Source organism: Salmo trutta, chromosome 20 (genome assembly GCF_901001165.1).
Source record: "Salmo trutta chromosome 20, fSalTru1.1, whole genome shotgun sequence".
In the NCBI taxonomy this organism is placed as follows: Eukaryota; Metazoa; Chordata; class Actinopteri; order Salmoniformes; family Salmonidae; genus Salmo; species Salmo trutta.
The window spans coordinates 25,616,567-25,633,526 of NC_042976.1; the positions used below are offsets into that span (position 1 = coordinate 25,616,567).

The 16,960-nt window shown below is 40.5% G+C and overlaps 1 protein-coding gene across 8 annotated transcripts in view; it reads left to right on the forward strand.

The window, feature by feature from the left end:
- The window catches only part of LOC115155771 (ganglioside-induced differentiation-associated protein 2), a 42,301-nt gene that overhangs the window by 14,600 nt on the left and 10,741 nt on the right, over positions 1-16,960 (forward strand). For all 8 annotated transcript variants that reach the window (XR_003868127.1, XR_003868128.1, XR_003868129.1 and 5 more), the window contains exons 12-13: positions 2,458-2,512; positions 3,334-3,477. Coding sequence is in view for 5 of the 8 variants with exons in the window: in XM_029702710.1 (XP_029558570.1) it covers positions 2,458-2,512; positions 3,334-3,477 (199 nt within the window). In the remaining 3 variants the exon portion in view is untranslated. The remainder of the gene's footprint in view (positions 1-2,457; positions 2,513-3,333; positions 3,478-16,960) is intronic.

Sequence of the window (16,960 nt, forward strand, 5' to 3'; positions counted from 1 at the left end):
AAAAAACTTAACTCTATTTTATTTTCTTAACTGCGTTGTTGGTTAAGGGCTTGTAAGTAAGCATTTCACTGTTGTATTCAGCCCATGTGCCGTATAAAATTTGATCCAAACATATTGTTCAAGCTACCATGAGACCAAGGAGACATTGCTCATTTTCCGATAACTGAAACGGGATAGCTTTTGGGTACACGTACGTTTTGGAAACCTGGAGTCTGTTTTGGAACGGCTTCCCAACGCTCTGAGAAGGTTCCCAGAAAATGATATATTGGCGGTGACACAGTCCAAATCAAAGACACTAACATTACAAAAACATTTGCATTTCTGGCCAACTCTACAAACTTCACTGATCAAACAGCTTGTTGCTGACAACAATCGGCCATGAATGAACTTCATGTGCAATTGAAGAAAACGGCATCAGGTTCTGTGACTTCTAATCTCCCCTCTTCTGTTTCAAGATGTCACAAAGCACCATACATTTTAACTTAGCAGTGCCAATGTCAACACTATATACCATAACCATGCGTACCCTCTGCTTTAGTACATCTATTACAGTCTAAGACGAGGTCAACTACTAAATACTTTTTCCCGTCTGACACATTCACACTGCTCTAGAGCTGAAAACCACATCCTGCAAATGAAAACCAGAAGCCTTCTCACCTCAACCCCACAGCCATAGATAAGGCAACACCACCCACTGTACTCTAACTTCTCAGCAGTGGTCGTACTACACAACTTCCTCTTTCGTGAACAATGTGAGATTCTAGTCTTTGAAGCTAGTTGTTGTTGTAGTCATTGAGAGATTCTACAACCGACTATCTTTTTAAAAAAAAATTATCTGGCTCTAACCAGAATAGAAAGATTAGTGGGAGGCCCCGGTGCACAACGGAGCAAGAGGACAAGTACATCAGTGTATAGTTTTAGAAACAGACGCCTCACACGTCCTCAACTGGCAGCTTCATTAAATAGTACCCGCAAAACACCAGTCTCAACGTCAACAGTGAAGAGGCGACTCTGGGATGCTGGCCTTCTAGGCAGAGTTCCTCTGTTCAGTGTCTGTTCTTTTGCCCATCTTAATCTTTTCTTTTTATTGGCCAGTCTGAGATATGGCTTTTTTTTTGGCAACTCTGCCTCAACTTACGCTCTCTGACCTCACTCAAGGGGGAAGTGACTACTTACTTGTACAAAGTTATAAAAAAAATCCTCTTATAGTTTCTAAAATCACAAACCTCTCTTAACAAAAACACTTTCATAATTTTTCATATTTCGTGCACAACGCATCGGAAGGACACTTCACACATCGTGTGTATACTTTGTTACAGTATTTCCTTTAACATTTTTCATGACATAACAAAATAACAAACAAACCGACATCCGTGTTCTTTTAGGTCACCTTCGACCATTCCCCACGTTCTATGTTAAAAATATTGTTCCAGTATTCGCTTTAGAACGTGTTAGAGTTTTGGCGGGAAAATATCTGTGAAACAAAGGCACATTCCTGTGGTGAACATTGGAGAGGGAGATGCTGAATGTTCTGTCCTTGATTTACAACCGGGTGTGCTGTCAACCCCCTGCTGTTGATTGTGGCCTGTGGAATGTTGTCCCACGCCTCTTCAATGGCTGTGTGAAGTTGCTGGATATTGGCGAGAACTGGAACATGCTGTTCTACACGTCGATCCAGAGCATCCCAAACAGGCTCAATGGGTGACATGTCTGGTGAGTATGCAGGCCATAGAAGAACTGGGACATTTTCAGCTTCCAGATCCTTGCGACATGGGGCGGTGCATTATAATGCTGAAACATGAGGTGATGGCGGCGGATGAATGGCATGATAATGGGCCTCAGGATCTTGTCACGGTATCTCTGTGCATTGAAATTGCAATTATGTTCATTGTCTGTAGCTTATGCCCCAAAGCCACCATAGGGCACTCTGTTCACAACGTTGACATCAGCAAACCACTTGCCCACATAACACCATATATGTGGTCATTTAAAAAAAAATCTCTCTTTGGTTTGTTCAAAGGACCCAATTGTCTGCAAAAAGAAAAATAACCAGCAAACTGTTCTGGAAATAGTTTTGAGTAAACCTAAGCCGCTTGAAGAACTTGATGGCAGTTAAAATGGGTGATCCATCACTGGAAATGAAACTGGAATTGCTATGTAGTTGAATGTTAAACCTGCAATGCGTAACGTTTTGGGCGACCAAACCAATTTCACATAGAAATGTGACTTATAGATCTGTCATTCTCATTGCAAGCAAGTCTAAGAAGCAGTAGATATGTTCTATGTGTGCTATTTCTATGCTTCCTGTGCTTAAGTCTTCTTTCCAGGCATATTTTTGATATTTCTGTTTTTTTTTCTCAAGGGCAATAAAAAATCATTATAATAATTATAAATATTAAATATGCTAACATATAGTGACATGTCAGTAAATGGCTTTTGCTTTGTTTTGTATTCCAGGTTTAAGAATAACTTGAGGGCTTTCTACTTTGTACACCCCTCTTTTCGCTCCAAGGTAAAGTCAACAGTACCCCTGTTTTACTGCTTCCCAAACACTTGTTAGGTGTATTTCTACTACTAGGCATTATTAGGATATGTACAGTATATACCAGGGTTGGGGTCAATTCCAGTGAATTCAGGTACACTGAAATAAAAATTATTTTCAATTAGGAAAATTTGGACTTGGAATTTGGTTTACTTTCTGAATTGACTGTTTTATGCCCTCTTAGTTTACAACCTTTTCTGACCAAGATCAGCAGGGCTCTTTTCACACGCGCACCACCCCACTACTGTTCTGCAGTTTCACCAAGACTTCTTTTGGCTGTGAGCCTCCCTGACACATTACCCTGTTCAAGCTTCAACCTCTGGTCTCATCTGCATAGTTACTGAGTTGAATCAGCCCTTTAGATGGGAGAAGGCTCACAGTTTAGCAATATACTAATTGGTCAATTTAAAGGATCATGAGCTCCGAGGTAACTTGACTCTGAGGTGTGTATGAGAGACGGGCCTGGCATTGTGCTGGGGGTCATTAGAATGAATGCTGAAAATGGATTTAAATGGTTTGGAATGGGAAGCAAAGCACACACTTGCATACTGAAGAGGAGAGTGAAGTCTATTGGCCTTACTCAATCAAACCTAATAAGTGGATTTTAGGGAGAAGTAAATTCCTCTCAATAGATTACCACTTAAACACAGTGGAAGGCTTCAGCCAAAACACATCTGTGTTATAAACAAGTATTACAATTGAACCTTCAGGGCAGGTTAAATTGTAATCCCTCCCACTTTCACCAGTTTTTCTCAATGTATCGTATCATGTTAATTTCTCTTGTGTGTCAGGTGTCCACCTGGTTCTTCACTACGTTCAGTGTGTCAGGGATGAAGCAGAAGGTCCATCATGTAGAGACCCTCCAGCAGCTGTTCACTTGTATCCTGCCTGAACAGATAGACATCCCTCCCTTTGTCCTGGAGTACGATGCACGGGTGAGGCCCTACACACACCATTCTCTCTGTCTAGTTTACCAACCTTGCTGACCTACATCTGCAGGGCTACACACACACTCTCTCATGCATTGAGCTGTGGGTATATTCCCACATTGTATCAGATTATAAGTGTTGCGTGTGTGTGTTACGGTTTTAAAATGTAACATGTACCTTATCTTCAGACTATTTTTGTTGGTTTGTTCAAAGGACCGAATTGTCTGCAAAACGAAAAATAACCAGCAAACTGTTCAGCAAATACCAAGACATTTGATGAACTTGATAAAACCGGAATTGTTATGTAGTTGAATGTTAAAGCGGCAATATGTCACTTTTTGCGCGACCCAACCAATTTCACATAGAAATGTGAGTTATAGAACTGTCATTCTCATCAAAAGCAAGTCTAGGAAGCGGTAGATCTGTTCTATTTGCGCTATTTCTATGCTTCCCGTGTTTTAAGTTTCATTTTTCCTTCTTCTACTTTCGGTTTTGTACACCAGCTGAAAATACAATATTTTTGGTTTTGGAAAATACAGTACCAGTCAAAAGTTTGGACACCTACTCATTCAATGGTTTTTCTTTTCTTTTTTACTATTTTCTACATTGTAGAATAATAGTGAAGACATCAAATCTATGAAATAACACATATGGAATCATGTAGTAACCATAAAAGTGAGAAATCAAAATATATTTGAGGTTCTTCAGATAGCCACCCTTTGCCTTGATGACAGCTTGGCATTCTCTCAACCAGCTTCACCTGGAATACTTTTCCAACAGTCTTGAAGGAGTCTTGCTGAGCACTTGTTAGCTGCTTTTCCTTCACTCTGCAGTCCAAACCATCTCAACTGGGTTGAGGTGATTGTGGAGGCCAGGGCATCTGATGCAGCTCTCCTTCTTGGTCAAATAGCCCTAACACAGCCTGGAGGTGTGTTGGGTCATTGTTCTGTTGAAAAACAAATGATGGTCCCATTAAGCGCAAACCAGATGGGATGGCGTATCGCTGCAGAATGCTGTGATAGCCATGCTGGTTAAGTAAATCACAGACAGTGTCACCAGCACAGCACCTTCACACCTCCATGCTTCACGGTGGGAACCACGCATGCGGAGATCATCCGTTCACCTACTTTGCGTCTCACAAAGACACAGCGGTTGGAACCAAAAATCTCACATTTGAACTCATCAGACCAAAGGACTGATTTCCACTGCTCATGTCTTTTGGCCCAAGCAAGTCTCTTCTTATTACAGTGAGGGGGAAAAAAGTACTTGATCCCCTGCTGATTTTGTAAGTTTGCCCACTGACAAAGAAATGATCAGTCTATAATTTTAATGGTAGGTTTATTTGAACAGTGCGAGATGGAATAACAACAAAAAAATCCAGAAAAACGCATGTCAAAAATGTTATAAAATGATTTGCATTTTAATGAGTGAAATAAGTATTTGACCCCTCTGCAAAACATGATCTTCTCCAAGTCATTAAGGTTTCGAGGCTGACGTTTGGCAACTCGAACCTTCAGCTCCCTCCACAGATTTTCTATGGGATTAAGGTCTGGAGACTGGCTAGGCCACTCCAGGACCTTAATGTGCTTCTTCTTGAGCCACTCCTTTGTTGCCTTGGCCGTGTGTTTTGGGCCATTGTCATGCTGGAATACCCATCCACGACCCATTTTCAATGCCCTGGCTGAGGGAAGGAGGTTCTCACCCAAGATTTGACGGTACATGGCCCCGTCCATCGTCCCTTTGATGCGGTGAAGTTGTCCTGTCCCCTTAGCAGAAAAACACCCACAAAGCATAATGTTTGATGGTGGGGATGGTGTTCTTGGGGATGGTGTTCTTGGGTTCATAGGCAGCATTCCTCCTCATCCAAACATGGCAAGTTGAGTTGATGCCAAAGGGCTTCATTTTGGTCTCATCTGACCACAACATTTTCACCCAGTTGTCCTCTGAATCATTCAGATGTTCATTGGCAAACTTCAGACGGGCATGTATATGTGCTTTCTTGAGCAGGGGGACATTACGGGCGCTGCAGGATTTCAGTCCTTCACGGCGTAGTGTGTTACCAATTGTTTTCTTGGTGACTATGGTCCCAGCTGCCTTGGGATCATTGACAAGATCCTCCCATGTAGTTCTGGGCTGATTCCTCACCGTTCTCATGATCATTGCAACTCCACGAGGTGAGATCTTGCATGGAGCCCCAAGCCGAGGGAGATTGACAGTTCTTTTGTGTTTCTTCCATTTGCGAATAATCGCACCAACTGTTGTCACCTTCTCACCAAGCTGCTTGGCGATGGTCTTGTAGCCCATTCCAGCCTCTTTGGTCTTGGCCATGGTGGAGAGTTTGGAATCCGATTGATTGCTTCTTTGGACAGGTGTCTTTTATACAGGTAACAAGGTGAGATTAGGAGCACTCCCTTTAAGAGTGTGCTCCTAATCTCAGCTCGTTACCTGTATAAAAGACACCTGGAAGCCAGAAATCTTTCTGATTGAGAGGGGGTCAAATACTTATTTCCCTCATTAAAATGCAAATCATTTTATAACATTTTTGACGTGTTTTTCTGGATTTTTTTGTTGTTGTTCTGTCTCTCACTGTTCAAATAAACCTACTATTAAAATTATAGACTGATCATTTCTTCGTCAGTGGGCAAATGTACAAAATCAGCAGGGGATCAAATACTTTTTTCCCTCACTGTATTGGTGTCCTTTAGTAGTGGTTTCGTTGGAGCAATTCAACCATGAAGGCCTGATTCACGCACTCTCCTCTGAACAGTTGATGTTGAGATTTGTCTGTTACTTGATCTCTGAAGCATTTATTTTGGGCTGCAATTTCTGAGGCTGGTAACTCTAATGAACTTGTCCTCTGCAGCATAGGAAACTCTGGGTCTCCTTTCCTGTGGCGGTCCTCATGAGAGCCAGTTTCATCATAGCGCTTGATGGTTTTTGCAACTGCACAGCTTTCAAAGTTCTTGAAATTTTCCGGATTGACTGACCTTCGTCTTAAAGTAATGATGGACTGTAATTTCTCTTTGCTTATTTGAGCTGTTCTTGCCAAAATAATATAGACTTGGTCTTTTACCAAAGAGTGTCCAAAGCTGACCACAAAGCAAAGGGTTGCTACTTTGAAGAATCTCAAATATATTTTTATTTGTTTAAGTTATTTGGTTACTATGTGATTCCATATGTGTTCTTTCATAATTTTGACGTCTTAACTATTATTCTACAATGTAGAAAATAGTAAATATAAAGAAAAACTGTTGAATGAGTAGGTGTTTCAAACTATTGACTGGTACTGTATATTTCACAGCGGTTTAGATGGCACAATGATTCTCTACACTATACTTGCTGGTTTGTCACAAACTGAAATTAGGCAAACTACAAAAATTATAGCAACCAGGAAATGGTGAAGCGATTTCTTTATTTTAGTCATTTATTCTGGGTTATTTCAAAGTTACTGGTCACAGTCGCTAAAATACCTCCGCTGATGTAAACACTTGATATGCCTGTTTAGAAAACTTACACAAGTCTGTGTTCTACTTTAAAAGTCAATTTGTCAGCTGGAGTTATCACCCTAAATCAGATGGAAAGGAAAAGCAGAACTGAAAAGGAATGAGCGTTACACAATAGCTCTTTAAATATATATATTTTTTTATCTTGTATTGAGATGAAGCAGAGAGAGGGGAAATGATGCAATAACTCCTTACTGGCTCTGGGTGACTCGTTAGTTTGTGGAGTTGGTTCATTTGTAAGCTTTTGCGCTGATAGTGGTTCCTGGAGAAGTGGGTATACTCTAATTATGCTAAAAAATTGCTAAAACGGCCCGCCCAGTGAAGGAAAGGTGCCCTATGTGAAAAATTCTATGAGAAATGGTGATTTATACACTGAATGACCTAAAATCATAAATTCCATATTGGTCTTTCAGTCAGGCCAAACCAAGCTGTACTGGGCAAGTAGGCTAATGGTTGGCCTACTATTGAAACTGATAAATGAGACTGTCAACTGAGTCAGAAATGTACAGGTTTCAGATTTCGCTCTGAAAGTCGCTTTAAAAAAAAAAACATAAATACAATATAATTGTATGTTCTAATGCCATAACAATGCTTGAACCACATCAGGAGACCACATTTGAGGTCTCTGGGGAAAAAAATCTAATGTTGATTTGAGTGTAGTTGCCTTTTAACTCTGTGTGCAGGCACATTGCACTGTTTGGTTAGCAGTATTTCTGTTGTACATGAGATAAGTTTGCAAATGAAATGGCCACTGGATTGATGCTAATTATCATAATATTCTGGCAGATAGCCATAGTCTACTTTGTAGCTAGTTAATATTTTAATAGAGAAGGTTTTTGGGAAAGCCTTTCCATCTACCAGAAGACATATAGGCCTATTATTAGCATCCCTGTATTTTTCCTGTTGCTTCATTGTTTGACACCTGGACATTTTACTTCATATTATGAGGCATTACCTTGCTTCAAAGTAGCAATATTTTTTTTTTTAGACTTACTCATGTGTTCTCCTGTTCTATTGGTTTTCTTTAAACTTTCATTGTCTAGCAGCCAAAGGCATTATCCTAGTCATATTAGCAACCCACGATAGTTGTTGCATCTTTAAATCCCCCTTCTTTCAAAATTTCTAGCTGATATTTCTATCTCTGGCCATGAAACCGCTCGCATGTGCGGTGCGTATTTTAGAATGGTGTTTTCCCGCAATTGAATTTTGGAACATTCATGCGTAGGCCTACTGCTATGTGTTCATTGCTGCGCCTAAAATGTGAAGAAATAATAGTTTAGCAACATTTCAAGCTAAACATTCTGATCTGTTCTATCAGCCTTATTAATTGATATGGCATATACATTCGGAAAGTATTCAAACCCCTTGACTCCACATTTTGTTACATTACAGCCTTATTCTAAAATGGATTAAATATTTGTTTTCCCTCACTAATCTACACAAAATACCCAATAATGACGAAGCAAAAATTGGTTTCTATAAATTTTAGAAAATATATATATATATTTTATTTATATATATATATTTTATTTATATATATATATTTTATTTATATATATATATATATATTTATTATTTTACTAAAATATTACATTTACATAAGTATTCAGACCTTTTACTCAGTACTTTGGCAGTGATTTCAGCCTTGAGTTTCTTGGGTATGACGCAACAAGCTTGGCACACCTGTATTTGGGGAGTTTCTTTCATTCTTCTCTGCAGATCCTCTCAAGCTGTGTCAGGTTGGATGGGGAGCATCTCTGCACATCTATTTTCAGGTCTCTCCAGAGATGTTCGAACAGGTTCAAGTCCGGGCTCTGGCTGGGCCACTCAAGGACATTCAGAGGCTTGTCCCAAAGCCACTCGTGCGTTGTCTTGACTGTGTGCTTAGGGTCGTTGTCCTTTTGGAAGGTGAACCTTCGACCCAGTCTGATAACCTGCTCCAGAGCGCTCAGGACTTTATCAAGGATCTCTGTGTACTTTGCTCCTTTCATCTTTCCCCCGATCCTGACTAATCTAGTCTCCCAGTCCCTGCAGCTGAAAAATATCCCCACAGCATGATGCTATCACCCATGCTTCACCGTAGGGATGGTGCCAGGTTTCCTCCAGACGTGACTGCTTGGCATTCAGGCCAAAGCGTTCAATATTGGTTTCATCAGACTAGAGAATCATTTTATCATGGTCTGAGTCCTTTAGGGGCCTTTTTGGCAAACTCGAAGCGGGAGGTCATGTGCTTTTTACTGAGGAGTGGCTTCCGTCTGGTTGGTAGAGTGCTGCAGAGATGGTTGTCCTTCTGGATGATTCCCCCATCTCCACAGAGGAACTCTGGAGCTCTGTCACTGTGACCATCTGATTCTTGGTCACCTTCCTGACCAAGGCCCTTCTTCCCCGATTGTTCAGTTTTGCTGGGCAGCCAGCTCTAGGAAGAGTCTTGGTGGTTCCAAACTTCTTCCATTTAAGAATGATGGAGGCAGGAGTCATGTAAGACCGCCAAAAAAGAAGGCAGTACATTAGAGCGCTCCTAATACCCGCATGTAAATACTGAAATTTAACGGCATAGACTTTAATTTTTGTCTTAATATATTGACTTGAAGTACAGTTTAATATGAAGATAATTCACATTTTGAAACATCTCGCTAAGGTGGCGTTATTGGAATGTCAATACACGCTAAAAACCTCAAGCCTATTCACAGAAGGCCACATCCGCTAGCAAACAAACAGCAAGTCCTCCCGAATCCCCCCACCAAGACATGGATAAACACACGATAAAAACAACTTCCGAGCTAGAGGAAAAAGTTGATGCGATTCAAGAGGATGGATGGGGCAGAGGGATGGATTTTGACAGTGGAGGATGCCATCTCCCGTCTGGAGAAGGGTAGTGAGAATCACGAGAAAAAGCTGGATATATTGTGGAATTGTGTCGAAGAACTTGAACAGAAGTAGGAGAAATACGGTGATGTTGGTTAATCTGAAAGAGGGGAGTGAGGTTGGCGGTGGACTAATCTTGTGTGTGCAGAAAATCATCGCAGAATGATTTGGACTTGATGACTTGAAAGAACCCATCGCAGTTTAACCATGCCTGACGAGAATAGGCCCCCGAGAATGGTTCTCATCCGCTTCCTACGATTTACAGCCCGGGACAAGGTACTTAAAGCGGCGGGAAAAAAGGGTGGCTTTCAGTGTGTAGGTCGCCGGCTGTCTTATTTACCCGGACTTGTCCAAGGAACTGGCAATAAAGAGGAAGACGTTTGCAATGGTAAAGAAACAACCATGAGAAGAACGTCAGGCACACACTGGCATTCCCAGCGACCCTGCTCTTTTCTTGGAAAGGGAAAGAAAATAATTTTCAAGGACAACGTGGAGGCAGAGATTCTTGCTAGAGCAAGGTGTTTAGCCTAGATAAAGAAGACGAGACGAAGTAAAATACAAGTTGAATTGTATGCTGTTTACTATACAAATTAAGGTAGCCTATGTGTTTGCGGGACTCTGGGGAGTGTTGCTAATTTAGCCTTTCAAGCGCCTCACGGACCATAAGGAATTTTGAGTTGAGACTGCAGGTTATCTTATCTATCATCAAGAAGCAACGTTACGTTCCTAGTTGCTATGTTTTATTTTGGGATTGGTTTTCTACGTTTATTTACACTGTTTTATTGTACAGCTGGAGCATATATTGTGAAATGTTTTATATACGTGTGTTAAATGGGACACTTCACACTCACAGGCTATAACTACTCAGCACAAATATGGCTAATGGTTATGTAAACATAATCTATTGGAATATAAATGGTTGTGGTAACCAAGTGAAGAGGAAAAAGATTGACATTTTAAAATCGAAACAGGCAAATATTGTATTCATACAGGAATCACATTTAACAGAGGCACTGAAATTTAGAGGAGGCTGAGTTGCAGAAGTTTATCATAGCTCATTTAATTCCAAACACAATGGGGTGATTATTCTGATAAACAAAATACTTAAAATTGAAGCAACACTGACGAGTTTGGTAGGCTTATCTGCGTTGAGTCTCTTTATAAATGGGATTAATGTAGTGTTATGCAGCATATATGCTCCCAACAATGAGGACACTGATACGAGGTCAACGTTATACTGGGAAATATGGGGGGGCAGATCGTCCTTGCTGGAGACTTCAACCAAGTGATGGACAATATGATTGATAGAAGTACATTTACAAGTAACTCCATGCAAAAGGATAGACTTGCAATACATATGCAAGAAGATATGGGCCTTACAGACATATGGAGATTAGTCCATCCTAATGATAGAGAATATACCTATTTTTCTCCCACTGTCATAAGACACACACGAGAATAGATTTCTTTATCTAATTTCATGGTTAATAACGTGATTCATTGCAAGATTGGGCCCATTGCCCTCATAGATGATGCTGTAGTAGAGTTACATATTGATATACACCATGCTATTACAAGATGAGATATGTATCCAATCACTAAATCCTTTTTTTTTTTTTTTTAGATCAACATAGGCTCAACTGAAAAGAGTTTCACAGTATGGGAAACCTATAAAGCATATATTAGATGCTCAAATTTAAATTGCAGTTGCATGAAATGGATAACAGAAAGGCAGAATATGTACTGTTTTTATACTTTTTTAACAAGTTTTTATGAGGGAGGTGAGACGATAGGCAGGCTACTAGTAAGACAACTAAAAATGCTGAACACTTCTACCATAATTCCATCAATTAAGAAGGGCAATAAGATGGTGACCTCATCCAAAGAGAGAAACAGTGTATTTCAATGTTTTTATGAAGATTTATATTAGGGATGCACGATATATCGGTGAACATATCGGACAATATTAACTAAAAATGCCAACATCGGTATCGGCCGATGTCTAGTTTAACGCCGATGTGCAAAACAGATGTCAAAGCTGACATGCACACTTATATAACGTAGGTACATGACGTAATGACGCCACCTAAACTGTTGCGCTACATGTGCAACACAGCGTTCCTAACTTAGCCCACAATGTCTGCTGTGTGGATCGAGCAGTCATTTGAAAGGGTAAGAACATTTCAGCGAGACGACAACTCAAAGGCCGAAATCCATTAAAGCCAAGATAATGGAGTTAATTTCCCTTGACAATCAATCGTTCTGTCGTGGGTGATGTTGGCTTTTGCCAACTGGTCGAACGCCGGTACACACTACCAAGTGCACTATTTTTCAGATGTTGCCCTACCGGAGTTACACAGCAATAGCGCCACTGCTATTAGCTTCACGACATACATACTATGGAATGCCATTTGGGTCTTTGCTTGTCAAAAAAGATACAGTAGCATTGTCAAAGCTGTATAAAAGTCTGCAAACAAGCAAACACTGGCCACGAACAATGTGTTTTCAATACTGCTTTGGTAATAAAGCATAATTTGTTCGATAACAGGATGTTAGAGCTGACATTTTTATCTATGAATGCAGGGAAATCACCGGGTCTGGACGGCATTCCTGTAGAATATTATAAAAAGTATATTGACGTTCTTAAACCTGTATTGATAGTGGTTTTTCTAGGAGGCATTTAAAAATTTCTCCCTTCCGGACACCTTTAATGAGGCTTTGATATCGCTGATTCCTAAAAAGGATAGAGATACTACAGAACCTGGGAATTTTAGAGCTATCAGCCTCCTTAATGTAAATTGTAAGATTCTTACGAAGACCCTTGCGATACGCTTAGAGAAGGCACTACCTAATATTATACATAGTGACCAAGTAGGATTTATCAAGAACCGGACCTCAATTGATAATATGAGGAGGCTCTTAAATCTCATTTGGTTAAACCGATCAAATATAGTTCTTATCGCTGCTGTCTCCTTAGATTCTGAGAAGGCATTTTTTAGGGTAGAGTGGGCTTTTCTCTTAAGAACCCTAGAAAAATGTGGTTCTGGACCTGACTTGTAAATGGATAGGGTCCTCTATTCTAATCCTAAAGCATCAGTACTTACAAATGGAATTATGTCTCCTTTTTTTGTCTTTCTAGAGGCACAAGGCAGTGTTGCTCGCTCTCCCCTCTCCTGCTCACCATAGTTTTAGAGCCTCTTGTGACAATGATAAGAACAGATCCAGAAATAAGGGGTGTACATTGAGGAGGAAAAGAATACAAGCTGCTTATGTATGCAGATGATATTCTACTGCTGGTCTCTGATCCACTTCAGTCTGTACCACAATTACTTACTTGTATTGAATCATATTCTAGTATGGCAGGCTACAAAATCAATTGGAATAAATCAAATCTAATTTTATCGACCACATACACATGGTTAGCAGAGGTTAATGCGAGAGTAGCGAAATGCTTGTGCTTCTAGTTCCGACAGTGCAGTAATATCTAACAATTTCCCAACAACTACCTAATACACACAAATCTAAAGGGGTGAATGCGAATATGTACATAGAAATATATGGATGAGCGATGGCCGAGCGGCATATGCAAGTGCAATAGATGGTATAAAATACAGTATATACATAGGATATGAGTAAGGTAAGATATGTGAACATCATTATTAAAGTGGCATTGTTTAAAGTGACTAGTGATCCATTTATTAAAGTGGCCACTGATTGGGTCTCAATGTAGGGAGCAGCCTCTCTGTGTTAGTGATGGCTGTTTAACAGTCTGATGGCCATGAGATAGAAGCTGTTTTTCAGTCCCTCGGTCCCAGCTTTGATGCACCTGTACTGAACTCGCCTCCTGGATGATAGCGGTGTGAACAGGCAGTGGCTTGGATGGCTGTCCTTGATGATCTTTTTGGCCTTCCTGTGACATCGGGTGCTGTAGGTGTCATGGAGGACAGGTAGTTTGCCCCCGGTGATGCGTTGTGCAGACCGCACCACCCTCTGGAGAGCCTTGCGGTTGAGGGCGGTGCAGTTGCCGTACCAGGCTGTGATACAGCCCGACAGGATGTTCTCGATTGTGCATCTGTAAAAGTTTGTCAGGGTTTTGGGTGACAAGCCACATTTCTTCAGCCTCCTGAGGTTGAAGAGGCGCTGTTGCTCAGTTTGTCTGTATGTAGTAATAAGACTTATTGGAGTAACAATGTAAAAAATAATACATAAAAAAAAAAATGCTGTATAATTTCCTAAGGACTCAAAGCGAGGCGACCATCTCGGACAGCACCATCTTGCAGTTAGTCGGAAGCAATGCCAATTAATGCCATATGTTACTCTGGAACCATTACCCTATTTAATTTCAAATGGGTTCCTACTGGGATTAAATATTTGGGCATGAAGTTGAGCTCAAATTTGGACCAAGTGAAGAGACAAACATTTTGAGCCACTACGATTCAAGATTAAGACCAATTTAGAAAAATGGGTAAAGGTAACTTTCTTTATGGGGAAAGATCAACGTGATTAAAATGGTTTGGGTCCCACAATTGTATTATATCTCTGCAATGTTACCTATGAATATTCCAGACCGAACAACATGACAAATTAACTAAATACTTTGTGGGATAGGGAAAAACACAGGATTAATATGAAGAAAATATGCTCACCAAGGGATGTAGGAGGCTTGGCTTTACCAGATGTTAAATTGTACAATTTATCATTTGAAATGGCTAAATTGGCGACGCTTTGGGGCAAAAGGATGCTGGATTGGATAACAATAGTTCCTGTTCTAAGTTATCCCTTCACTTCTGTTGATACTCTGTCACATAGTCTTAGAGGGGAGAGGTCTATTGAAACTCTCAACCCAATTTTGTTACACTCAGAGGTGTAGGAACAGTACACAAGATATGTGGAATTTCACATCCAAAACAAGGATACTCATCATTGTGGCACAATCCTAGGCTATGGATAGGAAAGAAGGCTGTGAACTGGAAACAGTGGCTAATGAACGGAATTCATACTATAGGTGATCTGTACAGTGAAGATGTTTCAATGTCCTACTCCGATTTTGGTACAAAAATAGGATGTTGGAGATGAGGGACATTTCTGGAAATATTTACAATTGAGAGAATGTTTGTTAACCGGCTATCAATGAAATCCAGGAAAGAACCCAATAGCTGAGAATTTGGAATTACCCAAACATAAAGCAGCCATTTTCTACTCAATATTTAGTCATCTGCAGAGTAAAGACTGTAAACACCTCAGAACAATATATCAAATTGACCTAAAGTGTGAAATTGAGGATTATACTTGGTTGAAGATCTTGTCCAGCTCAGGGAGGAACATAAGGGAAGCCAGGGGGAAACTTACTCAATGTAAGATACTACATAGGTTTTATTAGACCCCAACAAGGCTTCATAAGATGGGGCTGACCAACAATTCTCTGTGTTGGAAATGTCAAAGACACTGGAACATTTTTACACGCAATATGGGAATGAACATTAGTTCTACCTTTCTGGAAGGATGTTTTGAAATATCTGGAGGAATGGTTGGGGTTAACAATTCCAGTTTCCCCCGAGAATGTATCTTCGGCAATAGAACAGAGTTACCGAATGTAACAAATTAGGAATTTGCACTGATCACTGTTGGTATCGTTACAGCAGCTAGAGTGATCCTTAGAATTTGGAAGGTTCATGCCACTCCTACTCTGAAAGAGCAGATCGAATCAATGTTGGAGGTAGCATCTTATGAACAAACACTTGCTAGGATCACCTGTAGAAACGACAATTCTAGAAGCTGGATGCGTTTTATTTGTAATGTTTCTAAGACTGGGAGGTGATTACTTGTTAGCCCAAGACTGTTAGCTTTCCCTGCAGAGTGGTAGCTTTCCCTGCAGAGCGGCTGGTGTTAGCCCTAGCCCGTTAGCTTTCCCTGCAGAGCGGTAGCTTTCCATGCAGAACATTAGTTTTAAATAATCTTTCAATTTTCAGTCCAAGCGTTGGTCCCATGAGGGTTTAGCCACAAGGCTGTGAACAGAGAGAAATTACCTCATGAGGAAATAGTCGACACAGCGAATTGAACTGCCCAGAAGAAGTCATGAGTATTACTGTACGCTGGCCTGCTTACCACTTTCTATGGGGAAAAACTGGAATAGTGAGATGTACTGAGTTGCATCCAAAACATTGGACATTACAATAATGTACCAGCAAACGCTGCCATTTTTAATGACTTCAGGGTTGTCTACTCAGTAGGCATTCCTATCCAGAGACATTTACTTGAAATATGCCAGTTTGTGTACAGTTGAAGTCGGAAGTTTACCTACACTTAGGTTGGAGTCATTAAAACTCGTTTTTCAACCACTCCACAAATTTCTTGTTAACACACTATAGTTTTGGCAAGTCGGTTAGCACATCTACTTTGTGCATGACACAAGTCATTTTTCCAATAATTGTTCACAGACAGATTATTTCACTTACAATTCACTGTATTACAATTCCACTGGGTCAGAAGTTTACATACACTAAGTTGACTGTGCCTTTAAACAGCTTGGAAAATTCCAGAAAATGTCATGGCTTTAGAAGCTTCTGATAGGCTAATTGACATCAATTGAGTCAATTGGAGGTGTACCTGTGGATGTATTTCAAGGCCTACCTTCAAACTCGGTGCCTCTTTGCGTGACATTGTGAAATCAGCCAAGACCTCAAAAAAAATTGTAGACCTCCACAAGTCTGGCTCCTCCTTGGGAGCAATTTCCAAATGCCTGAAGGTACCATGTTCATCTGTACAAACAATAGTACGCAAGTATAAACCTCATGGGACCACGCAGCCGTCATACCGCTCAGGAAGCGTTCTGTCTCCTAGAGATGAACGTACTTTGGTGCGAAAAGTGCAAATCAATCCCAGAACAACAGCAAAGGACCTTGTGAAGACGCTGGAGGAAATGGGTACAAAAGCATCTATATCCACAGTGAAACAAGTCCTATATCGCCATAACCTGAAAGGCCTCTCAGCAAGGAAGAAGCCACTGCTCCAAAACCGCCATGTAAAAGCCAGACTACGGTTTGCAACTGCGCATGGGGACAAAGATCGTACTTTTTGGAGAAATGTCCTCTGGTCTGATGAATCAAAAATAGAACTGTTTG